This window comes from Salvelinus namaycush, chromosome 3 (genome assembly GCF_016432855.1).
Source record: "Salvelinus namaycush isolate Seneca chromosome 3, SaNama_1.0, whole genome shotgun sequence".
NCBI lineage: Eukaryota > Metazoa > Chordata > Actinopteri > Salmoniformes > Salmonidae > Salvelinus > Salvelinus namaycush.
This window is the reverse complement of record NC_052309.1, coordinates 44,344,023-44,360,999: the sequence shown is the minus strand read 5'-3', so window position 1 is coordinate 44,360,999 and position 16,977 is coordinate 44,344,023. Positions and strand designations below refer to the sequence as shown.

Below are 16,977 nucleotides of genomic sequence, written 5' to 3'. Positions count from 1 at the left end.
TAGCATATTTGCATCAATCATCAACATCAAAGATCAGCTGATAGCCCACACTCTTTTCCTGATGTCAATCAGGTTAAAGAGTGAAGCACTGTGTACTAACTTGCTTAAAATGTGTGTGTGGCAGAGCACCTGCCCATGAAAAGTCTGTGCATGGCCCTTCTGGCAAGCACTAACCTAATTGTCATAATTCAGTATTCCAAAAGTCTATTACGCTGATTCCAACCGTCATCCTAGATCTCCGGCAGACAAATATAATCCCGAAATCCCTATTCACACAAAGGTGGCTAAAGATGGCAAAGTCTCATAGATCTGAATACGCCAATGATCAGAACAAGGGAAAGAAAGATACATACTTTTCTCTCGCTGAAGGCTTCCGACCCGGCCTGTATGGATTGCAGAGTGGAGAGGCCTGTCTGGATGAACTGGGTATTTTATTACCCAGTCCCCCCACTATGATGAATCCCCAGCACTGAGAAGACTGGCGATCCCAACCTCCATTTGTAAGAGATTAGCTCCTTTGATTAGTGTCAGCTGCCTCCGACTGCCAGATCAATCATTGATGGTATCCCAAAAGCAAAAGCAAACCTTGCTATTTATTACAGTAAATATTTTAGTATTTAAGGGATGGGTATTTATGAGAAATTCTGTGCCAAATGACTGCTTGGATAAACTGGATAAGTTGGACAACTGCTGGATAAAAAATAAATAAACAGAATTTTGTGGGTGCCTGGTGTATTAAGCTTTCGTATTCTATGAATTATCTGTTGCCTGAAAGCTTGTGTTAGTATATTATGCAGTGTGTCTCCACATAATTTTGTATAGATCATAACACAGAAAATGGTGGTGAGTGGGGTTGGGGGGGGGGGGGGGCAGCATGCGCCCCATGAATGATTTTTAAAGGCTTTGAGTAGGTTGTACTTAAGAGCCAATTCTTCCACTCAACAAGAGACGCAAATTAGATTGGAGAAAACCCTCAAGTAGTGTTGTTTACACTGTGTTCCCAGATATTTCTAATTACAAAAATACAGCCCCTCGTGGCAAAATATTGGAACGTTCACAAAGGAGGATTACTGCGACCTAAAAATAGTACACATTGCACATACTCTGTAAGCGAAAAAAGGAATGTGTACTCCCTATTTCCTTCAGCTGAAGCTGAGGAAAGCTGTGCACCAGCAAATCCAATGTAATAAACTACAGTGCATTCGGAAAGTATTCAGACCCCTTGACTTTTTCCACATTTTGTTACCTTATTCTAAAATTGATTCAATAGTTTTTTTCCTTATCAATCTACACACAATACCCCATAATGACAAAGCAAAAACAGGTTTTTAGAATTTTTTGGCAGCGATTACACCCTCAAGTCTTCTGGGACGTTGCAAGCTTGGCACAGCTGTATTTGGGGAGTTTCTCCCATTCTTCTCTGCAGATCCTCTCAAGCTTTGTCAGGTTGGATGGGGAGTGTTGCTGCACAGTTGTTTTTAGGTCTCTCCAGAGATGTTTGATTGGGTTGAAGTCCCGGTTCTGGCTGGGCCACTCAAGGACTTGTCAGAGACTTGTCCCGAAGCCACTCGTGCATTGTCTTGGCTGTGAGCTGAGGGTTGTTGTCTATTAGAAGGTGAACCTTCGCCCCAGTCTGAGGTCCTGAGCACTATGGAGCAGGTTTTCATCAAGGACCTCTCTGTACTTTGCTCCGTTAATGTTTCCCTTGATCCTGACTAGTCTCCCAGTCCCTGCCACTGAAAAATATCCCCACAGCATGATGCTGCCACCACCATGCTTCACTGTAGGGATGGTGCCTGGATTCCTCCAGACGTGACGCTTGGCATTCAGGCCAAAGAGTTCAATCTTGATTTCATCAGACCAGAAAATCTTGTTTCTCATAGTCTGGGAGTCCAAGCAGCTGTCATGTGCCTTTTACTCAGGACTGGCTTCCGTTTGGCCACTCTATCATAAAGGCCTGATTGGTGGAGTGCTGCAGAGATGGTTGTCCTTCTAGAAGGTTCTCCCATCTCCACAGAGGAACTCTGGAGCTCTGTCAGAGTGACCATCGGGTTCTTGGTCACCTCCCTGTCCAAGGCCCTTCTCCCCCGTATGCTCAGTTTGGCTGGGCGCACAGCTCTTTGGAAGAGTTTTGGTTGTTCCAAATCCATTTAAGAATGACGGAGGCCACGGTGTTCTTGGGGACCTTCAATGCTGCAGAAATGTTTTTGGTACCCTTCTCCAGATCTGTGCCTCGACACAATCCTGTCCCAGAGCTTTACGAACAATTCCTTCGACCTCATGGCTTGGTTTTTGCTCTGACATGCACTGTCAACTGTGGGACTTTGTAGACACAGGTGGTGCCTTTCCAAATCATGTTCAATCAATTGAATTTACCACAGGTGGACTCCAATAAAGTTGTAGAAACATCTCAAGGATGATCAATGGAAAAAGGATGCACCTGTGTTTAATTTCGAGTCTCATAGCAAAAGGTCTGAAAACTTACGTAAATAAGGTATTTCAGTTTTTATTAGTAATACATTTGCAAACATTTCAAAAAACCTGTTTTCGCTTTGTCATTATGTGGTATTGTGTGTAGATTGATGAGTAAAAATATATAATTTAGCGATTTTAGAATAAGGCTGTAACGTCACAAAATGTGGGAAAAGTCAAGACATCTGAATACTTTCCGAATGCACTGTAGGTGGTTGACGCCACCCCTGCATCCATACTGTACTATATCACCCATATCAATGGCAGATACATTATCATATGACTCTTGACTCATCACCTCTTTCGCAGGTGTCCATGAATTGTGACTATGTGTTTGTGAACGGGAAGGAGACACGGGGCTCCATGAACGCCCGGGTCATCTTCAGCTATGAGCACCTCAGTGCCCCCCTGGAGCTGACCGTGTGGGTGCCCAAACTCCCCCTCCAAGTGGAACTGTCCGACAGCAACCTGAGCTTCATCAAGGGCTGGAGGGTACCCATTCTTCCTGACCGCAGGTAGGAAGGACTCGCCCACACACTAAACATGGAGTGCACTGCTGTTTTCGAGCTGATGTTTCTTTTACTGAATTTGAATTACATTTGAGATTACTGCACTCTTGTTTGTATCGTCTGTCATGTATCATCTTAAGTCGTATGTTACATGTTGTGGTGGCGGAATTTGGGGTGAGCTGTTGTAACTTCTCAAGGTTTATGCTCTGTTCTGTGATGAACTGCATTTCATAGACTCCTGTTATGTCTGCACCCTAACACAAGGCCATTATGTTCTGGGACTGTTGCTTGTTTAAAGAAACCGTTGTGTATCCAATATGATTGTATTATCACCTCCTTCTATATTTATTATTACATTTTTATTGAACCTTTATTTAACTAGGCAAGTCAGTTAAGAACAAATTCTTATTTACAATGATGGCCTAGGAACAGTGGGTTAGCTGCCTTGTTCAGGGGCAGAACGACAGATTTTTACCTTGTCAGCTCGGGGATCTAGCAACCTTTCGGTTACTGACCCAACGCTCTAACCACTAGGCTACCTGCCGCCCTATATGAGGGACATGCAACCGAGTTCTTCCCTGACTGTGGTCAGAGACAGATCTCCTTTGCAGCTGCTTGTTTAAAGATGTACTACTACACTGTAAATAGTGACTGCCTAGATCTTTGGATTGAGTTTTCCACAACAATGTCGTTCTAGGGACGGGATCCTGCCTAAGCAATGTTTAGGCATCTTAGCACAGCTACTGCCTGTGCACACATGTTTTATTAGAGTTTAAGCCAGCCCATGGTTTCAAATAATCACACTTATCCCTCTTAAATAATTGAACTAAACTATGATGTTTGCCTGAGAACAGGACTTTAAGCCAATTTTACATCCGACTGACAGTAAATTCACTGCATGTTTTTAGGGACGGTTTCCTAGACACTGATTAAATCTAGCTGAAAAACCTATTTCAATAGAGATTTTCGATCGAGAATGGTTCTTAATCCTAGTCTTAATCAGTGTCCGGGAAATAGGCCGCTAGGGTTCCACATTTTCTAAACCATGAACCACAATGAACTACATTAACTGCAATGTATTCATATTTTGTAGGGAATAGGAAAAAAACATAACTGCAGAAGGCTTTTTATGGTTATTTTTGAATGGGGAGAGAATTGTATCACCAAATGTCATTTTGGCAAAACATTAAGCTCTTACCTAGATGTTTGCGATGTCGTCAGAACATGGACAAAAAAACTAAACTGTGTATTACATATAATTTTTTTGCAGTTTTACAATATTAATTTTGTAATAATTGAATGGTCTTTTATTTAGTCTTCTCTCTCTCTCTCTCGCTCTCCCCCCCCCCCCCCCCCCCTAACACAATGCTGTTTAATACCTAATCGTTATCAATGGCCAGGTCTCTTGGACCGCAGTGTGTTCGCTGCATTGCTGACTGTCTTTGTTATCCAGTAATGGGTTCTAAAAGAGGAAAAAAGTGTCATCGTGTAGGCCGGGCGACGTGCATCAAAACTTGAGCTCATTCGTGTGTATCAATCTTCTGAAGAAAAACAACAACATATTTCCAGGTACAGCCTCAACGTGGTAAACTCTCTCTCACCTGAGCGAGAGTCATGATACTCAATGAAGAGAGTCATGCTTTCTCTCGTGTTTACCTAGTCTTAACTGAACGCTCGTCTACACTCTCGTCTGTCTCTCCACTGCCATTGCGGCTTTGTTGTACAAGATGAGGAACACAGGCGAACAGCACATTTTAGCCTTAAAATGTCTAGCGTTAGCCTGCCAGGGGACGTGATACATGTTCGAGTATTGTCAGACATTTTAGGAAACACGGGACTGCTTGATATTCAGGCGGGCTCCGGGAATCAATGGATGGTAAATGCTTTGTCAGTCACTGAATGCTCGCTGCTGCTCCTGCTTCTGCTTCTCAAGTTATCTGAAAGGATAAGTCAAAGCAAAGATTAATTACCCTTGGAAACAGAGGAGAGCTTTTTAGCATTTAGGGAATGCCGGCAGCATGTCAGACTGCTGAGGAAAGAATGGAAGGCACACGTCCAAATCTTGCTTGATTGGTCGTTTTTGGAGTTTTGTGCCAGGTTGTAGGATTTTTCCCTCACGAAGGGCACATTGGAACAGACACTGTAACAAATGTCCTCCATATGAATTAGTGTTGGGCCTCTCATCACATCAAGTGCTATGATGTTAATTATATAATGATAAGAAGCAATTAATAACATAATCTCCCGAAACAGGACGCAGGATTTAACTACACTACAGCATCTTCCACAAACATATTAAGTAAACATGCATCATTAAAGGTTATGATAAACTGCTGAAACTGTTTAGTAAATAGTAAAGCAAATACATTTTTATGTGGTTCAACTTTGTTGTTGTAAACTTTGACACTGGATACAGTTTTGACATGGGTAATGGTATTGACACTGGTAATGGAATTGATACCGGAAACGATATTGACCAGGGTTACGGTATTGATACTAACATCATTGGCCATTTGTCACCCCCCTCTCTCAATCAGGAGCGCCAGAGACAGTGACGTGGATGACGACGAGGACGACCGGCGGGTGAGTCGGGGCTGCACCCTGCAGTACCAGCGCACCCTGGTCAAGGTGCTGACCCAGTTCCACACCACCTCCACCGAGGGCACCGACCAGGTCATCACCATGCTGGGGCCCGACTGGCAGGTGGATGTGACCGACCTGGTGCAGGACTCGCTGAAAGTGGTCGACCCCAGGATAGCTGAGCTGGTGGACCGCACTGTGCTGGTGGGCCTGGAGCTGGGGTCCACTGTACTGAAGGTATTGAACCTTGGCTAGTTCTCCAAAGTATGAAAAGTGAAGTTGCTTCTTTCAATTGTATTCACTGTGCTGAAGGTATAGAACATTGGCTAGGTCTCCAAAGTCTGAGAAATTAAATAGCTTTTTTCAATTGTCTCTTTTCCTTAATTTATGTTCTTGCACTCAAAAGCATTATAGGCTAGAGCCCTAGAGGCTAATAGTAACTTGACACTGAGGTAGAGTGTTTGGATCACACTTGACCGAAGTGCAGAAGTAATATGCAGAAGCACTTAGAGAATGCGAGACAAGATATTTTCTGCTTCATGCACACTGACCTAGACAAACTGGACATGTGAAAGCGAGAAAAGTATAACTCTTCCTCATTTCTTACACCCATTTCGTATTTGTAATGGAATGCTCTACAAGGATTAAATGATGAAGGAGATCTGTCTGTGGTCGTCCTTCCTTTAAACATGGCTTCATTTGCATAGGCATGTACTCTATATGGTCATCCGCCTAGTCTCCCACTGTGCAGTTACCAGCTTTAGCAACCTGAGTGATCAATGGCTTAGAAGGCTGGGAGAAATCAAAAGATCTCAAGCTTATAGCATATTTTATGGTGCACAAGGACTGCTGGACCTGTCTGTCCTAGAAAATTAAGAGTAGCCTAGAACAAACGTGAATTGTTAATACTGCCCTACAAAGGCAAAACAAAGTAACTACGAATTTGGTTGAAAATATTTGATCTGTTGTAATGGCCAGGTATATTATCTGATTAATGTGGTATTTATTTTCCTGACACAAGATCAAGCCAGTTGATCAGAATATATCATGGAGAATCATAAATTGCTGTCTGTCTAGACAGAAAAATACTTTGTTAAAAAGAAAATGCTATTGCAACCTCTTTGCAATAAGGAATTGAGACCAAAAGCTCAAGAGAAGTTTCAAGTGTTTAATACCAAGGATACAGTCAGCTGAGTGCATCCATTTAGAAAGTTCACAACCCATTTCCTACTCTCTCCTTGTAGTTGTCACCTCACCAGCTATACATTTTATGACCCCAATGAGTTTCCCTCTGGCTCCCCTGTGGAATGTCCATGGTCCTCTCTTTGTTTAGCCAGATCCCACTTCATCCATCTTCTGTTCTGGGCCTGACCCTGCTCTCTAATCCTAGGCAATTTCCTCTTCTCTGATTAGGTCATGGTTTCTAAATTAGCATACACACAGTTTCATGGCCTAAACTAATCATTCACTACACAGGATACAAACAAACTACAGTTTAACTTGAAACATGTTACATTTGAATAGAATCCAGTAACTTTTAAGTCAGATTTTCCCGGAAGAAGAAAAAATACGTAGTTGCTACGTTTTGCCTTTGTAGTGCAGAATAGTTTCCTTATTTTTTAAGATGTCAATGCCAAACTTAACATGGTTAATCATGGTAATGTCTTTGATGACCCTAAAACGTTTCAAGTTGATAGGCCATTGTGAAGTGGATTTACAAAGGATTTAAATAGTTACATTAAAGCCATCAGCCATCTCTTAACCAACTAAGAGATGTACCATGGGGCTGCATACCAAATATAGTGTTATTTGGACATATGAGGAAAGACACCTACATACAAAGTTCCACGTCTTTAGGTCAAATGGGGTGTCAGATATGAGGGTTTAAGTGAGACTGCTTATAACAGCACCACCTAATGGCCCCTAGTGTCTGTGTGGCAAATTAGAAAAAAGTTACCAATCTATGCTTGAGTAATTTGATATCTAAGAATAACAATAGGTTTCACCAGTTTGCTGTGAACCCCTAATTAAAGGGCGTAACAGCACTTTTGTGAAATGTATGCTTTGGCCTCCCCCACTGTTCTTCCTTCTCTCTTTTTGGAAAGCTAATTATTTTTTTTGCTAAAAGTACGGCACTACAAAGGGTGTAAGAGTCAGATTTTGTATTGTTTACACAGTTGTGAGAGACATTACTTGATCACTCAATTAGTCTATATACACTATATATACAAAAGTATGTGGACACCCCTTCAAATGAGTGTATTGGCTATTTCAGCAACACCCGTTGCTGAAGGGTATAAAATTGAGCACACCGCCATGCAATCTCCATAGACAAACACCGCCAGTAGAATGGCCTTACTGAAAAGCTAAGTGACTTTCAACAGGACACCATCATAGGATGCCACCTTTCCAACGAGTCAGTTCGTCAAATTTCTGCCCTGCTAGAGCTGCCCCGGTCAACTGTAAGTGCTGTTATTGGGAAGTGGAAACGTCGAGGAGCAACAACGGCTCAGCCGCGATGTGGTAGGCCACACAAGTTCACAGAACAGGACCGCCGAGTACTGAAATGCGTAGCGCGTAAAAATTGTATTTGTACTTTCTTTGTGTTCCTACAATAAAAACAAAGTATACATTTTTTTTTTTTTTTTTAATTGTCTATCCTCAGTTGGAACACTCACTCCCGAGTTCCAAACTGCCTCTGGAAGCAACATCAGCACAGTAACTGTTCGTCGGGAGCTTCATGAAATGGGTTTCCATGGCCGTGCAGCCGCACACAAGCCTAAGAAAACCATGCGCAATGCCAAGTGTCGGCTCAAGTGGTGTAATGCTCCCCGTCATTGGACTCTGGAGCACTGGAAATCTGTTCTCTGGAGTGATGAATCACGCTTCACGAACTGGCAGTCCAACGGACAAATCCGGGTTTGGCGGATGCCAGGAGAACGCTACCTGCCCCAATGCATAGTGCCAACTGTAAAGTTTGGTGGAAGAGGAATAATGGTCTGGTGCTGTTTTTCATGGTTCAGGCTCGGCCCTTTAGTTCAGTTGAAGGAAAATATTAACGCTACATCATACAATGACATTCTAGATGCTGTGCTTCCAACTTTGTTACAACAGTTTGGGGAAGGCCTTTTCCTATTTCAGCATGACAATGATCCTGTGCACAAAACGAGGTCCATACAGAAATGGTTTGTCGAGAGGGATGTGGAAGAACTTGACTGGCTTGCACAGAGCCCTGACCTCAACCCCATTGAACACCTTTGGGACGCCGAATGCGAGTCAGTCCTAATCGCCCAACATCAGTGCCGACCTCACTAATGCTCTTGTGGCTTAATGGAAGCAAGTCCCCACAGCAATGTTCCAACAGCAATTTTCCAACATAATTATATATATTTTTTATTTAACCTTTATTTAACGAGGCAAGTCAGAACAAATTATTATTTAAAATGACGTCCTACACCAGCTAAACCCGGACGATGCTGGGCCAATTGTGTGCCGCCCTATGGGTCTCCCAATCACGGCCGGTTGTGATACAGCCTGGATTCGAACCAGGATGTCTGTAGTGACCTCTCAAGCACTGAGATGCAGTGCCTTAGACCGCTTCACAAAAGAGTGCAGGCTGTTATAGCAACAAAGAGGGGACCAACTCCATATTTAATGCCCATGTCTCATATTTAATGCCAATGTCTTTGTCCCACTTGCCTGTGTTTCCATCTGTCATGACACAAAATGATTGGTGTGACAGTCAAATGGTCTCTTGTTGTTTGCAGGTGGAGTCTCCACTCGCCGTGGAGGCCATGTTGGGAGAGACGCTGTTTTCCGTCACCGACGAGAAAGTCTCCATCTTGGAACTTCGCGTCCATGCTATCTCTGGACTTGCTCTGTCAATACAGCCCAGCCCTGGCAACAGTCACACTATGGTTGCCAAGGCAACTGGCCTGCAGACACTTACTGCACCAAAGCAGGTACTATACTAATATACTAATAGATAAGATGATACGTGTGGATGTCATTAAGTTTGTGTGGGGATGTCAGTAAGTATATGTTCATATACATAAGCCACCTGTCATCATATTGTTTGGTACTCAGGTGAGTATAGGTGAGTTTATTTTCACCAAGGTACATATTCAGCTTCACGTCTTTTGATGGTGTTAATAGAACACCAGAGCAACTGCCTGACTCATAGAACCAAAAGCTCTTCTTCAATGTACAGACCCACTTTGTTTTGGCCTTCAAAGATACTCAATGACAGAAGAAGACATTGTCAGGTCAAAATGATAAACATTGTCAAATTAGCTGCCTGAAATTACAGAAGGCTTCACACAACTTTGGAGGAAGGTCACTCCAGCGAACATAACACTGTACTGTAGCAATTTCTCTCTATATATAGTACCTCTTTACATTGAAAGCCATTTAAACCATATTTTAACTAATTGGTGTCAAGAGGACATTCTTTTCATTCATATTCATTTTCTCAAAGTACTTCAGCTTGAGCACCACCATTATCTGGAGTGGGTTGTACAGCGGGTCTTTATGAATGTTCCTTCGTGAACGACTATCATACATATCATATATGCAAATCATACATGTGTGTCGGGATAGTAAGTTTGTCAACCACAGTTATAGCCTTGACTTTCGCCTCATGCCGTTGTACGTCCTGATGAAGACCATTGTATAGATAAGTTCAAGGAAAACAACTAAAGGATGTTCAGTTTATTAAACTAAACATACAGTACTGAGTACAGTACATAATGTAATTTGCCTATTTAAAGCGAAGGAAATGTATATGCTAGCCTTTACATACAGATATCAAATCAAATGTTATTTGTCACACGCTTCGTAAACAACAAGTGTAGACTAACAGTGAAATGCTGACTTAAGGGCACTTCCCAACAATCCAGAGAGAAAAATAGAAAAATAATAACAAGATAATAACACGAGGAATACATACCCCATGAGTAACGATAACTTGGCTATATACATGGGTTACCAGTACCTAGTCGATGTGCAGGGGTACAAGGTAATTGAGGTACAGTACCAGTCAAAAGTTTGGACACACCTACTCATTAAAGGGTTTTTCTTAATTTTTACTATTTTCTACATTGTAGAATATTAGTGAAGACATCAAAACTATGAAATAACACATATAATCATGTAGTAACCAAAAAAGTGTTTAACAAATCAAAATATATTTTATATTTGAGATTCTTCAAAGTAGCCACCCTTTGCCTTGATGACAGCTTTAGACACTCTTGGCATTCTCTCAACCAGCCTCACCTGGAATGCTTTTCCAACAGTCTTGAAGGAGTTTCCACATATGCTGAGCACTTGTTGGCTGCTTTTCCTTCACTCTGCAGTCAAACTCATCCCGAACCATCTCAATTGGGTTGAGGTCAGGTGATTGTGGAGGCCAGGTCATCTGATGCAGCACTCTATCACTCTCCTTCTTGGTCAAATAGCCCGTACACAGCTTGGAGCTGCAGAAGGCTGTGGTAGCGTTGCTGGTTAAGTGTACCTTGAATTCTAGATAAATCACAGACAGTGTCACCAGCAAAGCACCACCACACCATCAAACCTCCTCCTCCATGCTTCACGGTGGTAACCACACATGCGGAGATCATCCGTTCACCTACTCTGTGTCTCACGAAGACACCGCGGTTGGAACCAAAAATCTCAAATTTGGACTCATCAGACCAAAAGGACAGATTTCCACCGGTCTAATGTCCGTTGCTCGTGTTTCTTGGCCCAAGCCAAGTCTCTTCTTCTTATTGGTGTCCTTTAGTAGTGGTTTCTTTGCAGCAATTCGACCATGACTCCTCCTAACAGTTGATGTTGAGATGTGTCTGTTACTTGAACTCTGTGAATCATTCCTTTGGGCTGGTAACTCTAGTGAACTTATCCTCTGCAGCAGAGGTAACTCTGTGTCTTCCTTTCCTGTGGCGGTCCTCATGAGAGCCAGTTTCATTATAGCGCTTGATGGTTTTTGCTACTGCACTTGAAGAAACTTTCAAAGTTCTTGAAATGTTCCGTATTGACTGATCGAATTGTCTTAAAATAATGATGGACTGTTGTTTGTCTTTGCTTATTTGACCTGTTCTTGCCATAATATGGGCTTGGTATTTTACCAAATAGGGCTATCTTCTGTATACCACCCCTACCTTGTCACAACACAACTGATTGGCTCAAACGCATTAAGAAGCAACGAAATTCCACAAATTAACTTTTAACAAGGCACACCTGTTCATTTAAATGCATTCCAGGTGACTACCTCATGAAGCTGATTGAGAGAATGCCACGAGTGTGCAAAGCTGTCAAGGCAAAGGGTGGCTACTTTGAAGAATCTACAATATTATATTTTGATTTGGGATTTTCTCCCATTCTTCTATGCAGATCATCTCAAGCTCTATAAGGTTGGATGGGGAGCGTTGCTGCACAGCTATTTTCAGGTATTTCCTGAGATGTTCGATTGGGTTCAAGTCCGGGCTCTGGCTGGGCCACTCAAGGACATTCAGAGACTCGCCCCGAAGCTACTCCTGCGTTATCTTGGCTGTGCGCTTAGGGTTGTTGTCCTGTTGGAAGGTGAACCTTCGCCCCAGTCTGAGGTCCTGATCACTCTGGAGCAGGTTTTCATCCATAATCTCTCTGTACTATGTTCCGTTCATCTTTGCCTCGATCCTGACTATTCTACCAGTCCCTGCCGCTGAAAAACATCCCCACATCATGATGCTGCCACCACCATGCTTTACCGTAGGGATGGTACCAGGTTTCCTCCAGCCGTGACACCTGGCATTCAGGCCAAAGAGTTTAATGTTGGTTTCATCAGACCAGAGAATCTTGTTTCTCATGGTCTGAGAGACTTTAGGTGCCTTTTGGCAAACTCCAAGCGGGCTGTGCCTTTTACTGAGGAGTGGCTTCCGTGTGGCCACTCTACCATAAAGGCCTTATTGGTGGAGTGCTACAGAGATGGTTGTCCTTCTGGAATGTTCTCCAATCTCCACAGAGGAACTCTAGAGCTCTGTCAGATTGACCATTGGGTTCTTGTTCACCTCCCTGACAAAGGCCCTGCTCCCCCGATTGTTCAGTTTGGCCGGGCGGCCAGCTCTAGGAAGAGTGATGGTGGTACCAAACTTCTTCCATTTAAGAATGATGGAGGCCACTGTGTTCTTGGGGACCTTCAATGCTGCAGACATTTTTAGCTATTCTTCCAAAGATCTGTGCTCTACAGACAATTCCTTCGAACACATGGCTTGGTTCGAACTCATGGCTCTGGCATGCACTGCCAAATGTGGGACCTTGTATAGACGTGTGTGCATTTCCAAATCATGTCCAATCATTTCAATTTTACCACAGGTGGACTCCAATCAAGTTGTAGAAACATCTCAAGGATTATCAATGGAAACAGTTTGCACCGCAGCTCAATTTCGAGTCTCAAAGCAAAGGGTCTTAATACTTATCTAATTAAGGTATTTCTGTTTTTTATTTTTAATACATTTGCAAACATTTCTAAAAACCTGGTTTTGCCTTGTATTGTGTGTAGATTGCTGATCATATATTTTTTTTTTATGTAGGTTAAGGCTGTAACGTAACAGTGTGTAAAAGGTCAAGGGGTCTGAATATTTTCTGAAGGCACTATATGTACATAAAGGTAGGGGTGAAGTAACTAGGCAACAGGATAGATAATAAGCAGTAGCAGCAGCGTATGTGATGAGGCAAAATAGTTCGTTCAAAGGGGGGTCAATGCAGATAGTCCGGGTAGCTATTTGGTTAACTATTTAGCAGTCTTATGGCTTGGGGGTAGAAGCTGTTAAGGGTCCTGTAATTTCCAGACTCTTCTTCTTCTCTTCTTGCCGCCTGTTTGCAAACAGAACAGTCTATGACAAGTTTTTAGGGCCTTCCTCTGACACCGCCTGGTACAGAGATCCTGAATAGCAGTGAGCTCAGCCCCAGTGATGTACTGGGCCGTACGCACTACCCTCTATAGTGCCTTGCGGTCGGATGGCAAGACGTTGCCATACCAAGCCGTGATGCAGCCAGTCATGATGCTCTCAATGGTGCAGCTGTATAACTTTTTAAGATCTGAGGGGGAAGAGGTATTGTCGTGCCATCCCAACTGTGTTGGTGTCAGTGTTGCTTGCCTCAAAGCAAGCATAGAAGGCATTCAGCTCATCTGGTAGGCTTGCGACTGGGTTTCCCTTTGTAAACTGTGATAGTTTGCTAGCTCTGCCACATCCGACGAACATCGGAGCCGGCGTAGTAGTATTCGATCTTAGTCCTGTGTTGATGCTTTGCCTGTTTGATGTTCATCGGAGGTCGTAGCGGGATTTCTTATAAGCGTCTGGTTTAGTGTTCCGCTCCTTGAAAGCGGCAACAGCGTAAGACGAAAGCAGTTGATTACGGAGACTGACATCTTAACTGACACTTAATTCAATCTAAGTTGTTTTGATACCTTGATTTAACGCATGGGTGTCTCTCTTAACAGCGTCTATAGCTGGCAAAACAACTACTGTTGAAGTCTCTTTCTTACCTGCATAACACATAGATTTCCATAGGGAAACGTTCTCTCTAATTGGTCTTACTGTTTGTAACACTGCATCCAGTCCGCTAATATGATCCTGGAATTGATTTAGAAAAAGTTACAAGGAACATCTGTGGGGAAGCAGCACACATCCACAAGACGGACTGTTGACGCTCGCACTGCTCATTAACCTATTTGCCTTAATGCTGTGCTGCGCCCAAACAACCCCCCTAAACACGGGCGCAGGGTGGGGGAAAAAATCGGATTTATTACGAAAAACTCCCAGGGAACGTCACATCATACAAGCAAAAATAAATGTTGTTTAATAAGAGGTCTTATTTCCGTCGTGTTTGAGCCTGGCAACGATGGCAACTGGGGACTTTGGTTTCTCTAATCCTCACAAAGAAATAATTGGTCACAAGTCCACCTTATCCTGAGAAGCTGGATGAAACTGTGTTTTCCGCACTTGGGCCGTGTTCGTTCATATTCCACATGACGAGAGAACACAGCCAGGTTTCAATGGCTAGGCAATTGGGGGACAATGGCTATTGTTTCTCTACCAACTCTCTCTTTGCTCTGGCCAAAAAACCTCTACCATCAGGCCCTGGCATTAAATGACAATTTATCTCGCCTTTCGCTGCTTGGCACCTTAAAATGTAATTAGGGTAATGTATTGTCCTAAAGTGCTATCTGGGCCTGGGCCATAAAAGGCAGTCAATCCATCTGCCAGTGGAACTCTCAGAGGGGTTCTCAGGCTATTTCACATCATTTGATTCTGTTTCACAGGAAAATCCTCCACCACTTCGTCTGCTAAACATCCCCTCTTTTACTCTATAAATGAATGAGCCATAAACTAAACTCAGCAAAAAAAGAAACGCCCCTTTTTCAGGACCCTGTCTTTCAAAGATAATTTGTAAAAATCCAAATAACTTCACAGATCTTCATTGTAAAGCGTTTAAACACTGTTTCCCAAGCTTGTTCAATGAACAATAAACAATTGATGAACATGCAAAAGTAGAACGGTCGTTAAGACACTAACGGCTTACAGACGGTAGGCAATTAAGGTCACAGTTATGAAAACTTAGGACACTAAAGAGGCCTTTCTACTGACTCTGAAAAACACCAAAAGAAAGATGCCCAGGGTCCCTGCTCATCTGCGTGAACGTGCCTTAGGCATCCTGCAATGAGGCATGAGGACTGCAGATGTGGCCAGGGCAATAAATTGCAATGTCCGTACTGTGAGACCCCTAAGACAGCGCTACAGGGAGACAGGTCGGATAGCTGATCGTCCTCGCAGTGGCAGACCATGTGTAACAACACCTGCACAGGATCGGTACATCCGAACATCACACCTGCGGGACAGGTACAGGATGGCAACAACAACTGCCCGAGTTACACCAGGAAAGAACAATCCCTCCATCAGTGCTCAGACTGTCCGTAATAGGCTGAGAGAGGCTGGACTGGGGGCTTGTAGGCCTGTTGTAAGGCAGGTCCTCACCAGACATCACCGGCAACAACGTTGCCTATGGGCACAAACCCACCGTCGCTGGACCTGACAGGACTGGCAAAAAGTGCTCTTCACTGACGAGTCGCGGTTTTGTCTCACTAGGGGTGATGGTCGGATTCGCGTTTATCGTCAAAGGATTGAGCGTTAAACCGAGGCCTGTACTCAGGAGCAGGATCTATTTTGAGGTGGAGGGTCCGTCATGGTCTGGGGTGGTGTGTCACAGCATCATCGGACTGAGCTTGTTGTCATTGCAGGCAATCTCAACGCTGTGTGTTACAGGGAAGACATCCTCCTCCCTCATGTGGTACCCTTCCCGCAGGCTCATCCTGACATGACCTTCCAGCATGACAATGCCACCAGCCATACTGCTCGTTCTGTGCATGATTTCCTGCAAGACAGGAATGTCAGTGTTCTGCCATGGCCAGCGAAGACCTGGATCTAAATCCCATTGAGCACTTCTGGGACCTGTTGGATCGGAGGGTGAGGGCTAGGGCCATTCCCCCCAGAAATGTCCGGGAACTTGCAGGTGCCTTGGTGGAAGAGTGGGGTAACATCTCACAGCAAGAACTGGCAAATCTGGTGCAGTCCACGAGGAGGAGATGCACTGCAGTACTTAATGCAGCTGGTGGCCATACCAGATACTGACTGTTACTTTTGATTTGGACCCCCCCTCCTTTGTTCAGGGACACATTATTCCATTTCTGTTAGTCACATGTCTGTGGCACTTGTTCAGTTTGTCTCAGTTGTTGAATCTTGTTATGTTCATACAAATATTTACACATGTTAAGTTTGCTGAAAATAAACGCAGTTGACAGTGAGAGGACATTTCTTTTTTTGCTGAGTTTACAACTGAGGGAAGTGGACAAGGTCTCCACCCCTTTTTATTAGGCTACATCTGCATTTGATTAACATTTGTTAAGTTCAACCATCCTGAGCATGAACTGTGATCTTGATTGCCAGGGCAGCTATTGTCATTGAGCATATGTGACACTTTACCTGTAAGGACAGAGTCGATGCCCACATCCTCTCCTATGAGTCAGCAACGCTTTAGCTGTCTTAAGTCACAGAGATCATATTAAAATCTAGTATCTAATTCTATGGTCGAAGGGAATACTGTTGATATGTTTACCGAAGTTAATCTGAGCTCGCCAAAGAAGACTTAACAAATGGGTAAAAATGCACCCTTCTGATGGATACATTTTCATATTGATGGAATATAATTAGAACATTACAGTCACCTGCTAGGACAGTCAACCTTAAATCTACTTAGTGCTTTCCCACTGGGCACACTAAATCATTTCAACCGTGGATAATATTTGGTTGAGATGTTGATCCAAAGAAGACTTAACTACTTCCGACGGAGATGGCCGCCTCGCTTCGCGTTCCTAGGAAACTAT

The 16,977-nt window shown here is 43.4% G+C and overlaps 1 protein-coding gene across 1 annotated transcript in view; it reads left to right on the top strand.

Annotated features, from left to right (window-relative positions):
- LOC120043889 (transmembrane protein 132E-like) overlaps positions 1 to 16,977 on the top strand; it is a 106,794-nt gene that overhangs the window by 79,270 nt on the left and 10,547 nt on the right. Inside the window, exons 6-8 of the mRNA XM_038988492.1 lie at positions 2,782 to 2,987; positions 5,519 to 5,798; positions 9,329 to 9,523. Coding sequence (XP_038844420.1) covers positions 2,782 to 2,987; positions 5,519 to 5,798; positions 9,329 to 9,523 — 681 coding nt within the window. The remainder of the gene's footprint in view (positions 1 to 2,781; positions 2,988 to 5,518; positions 5,799 to 9,328; positions 9,524 to 16,977) is intronic.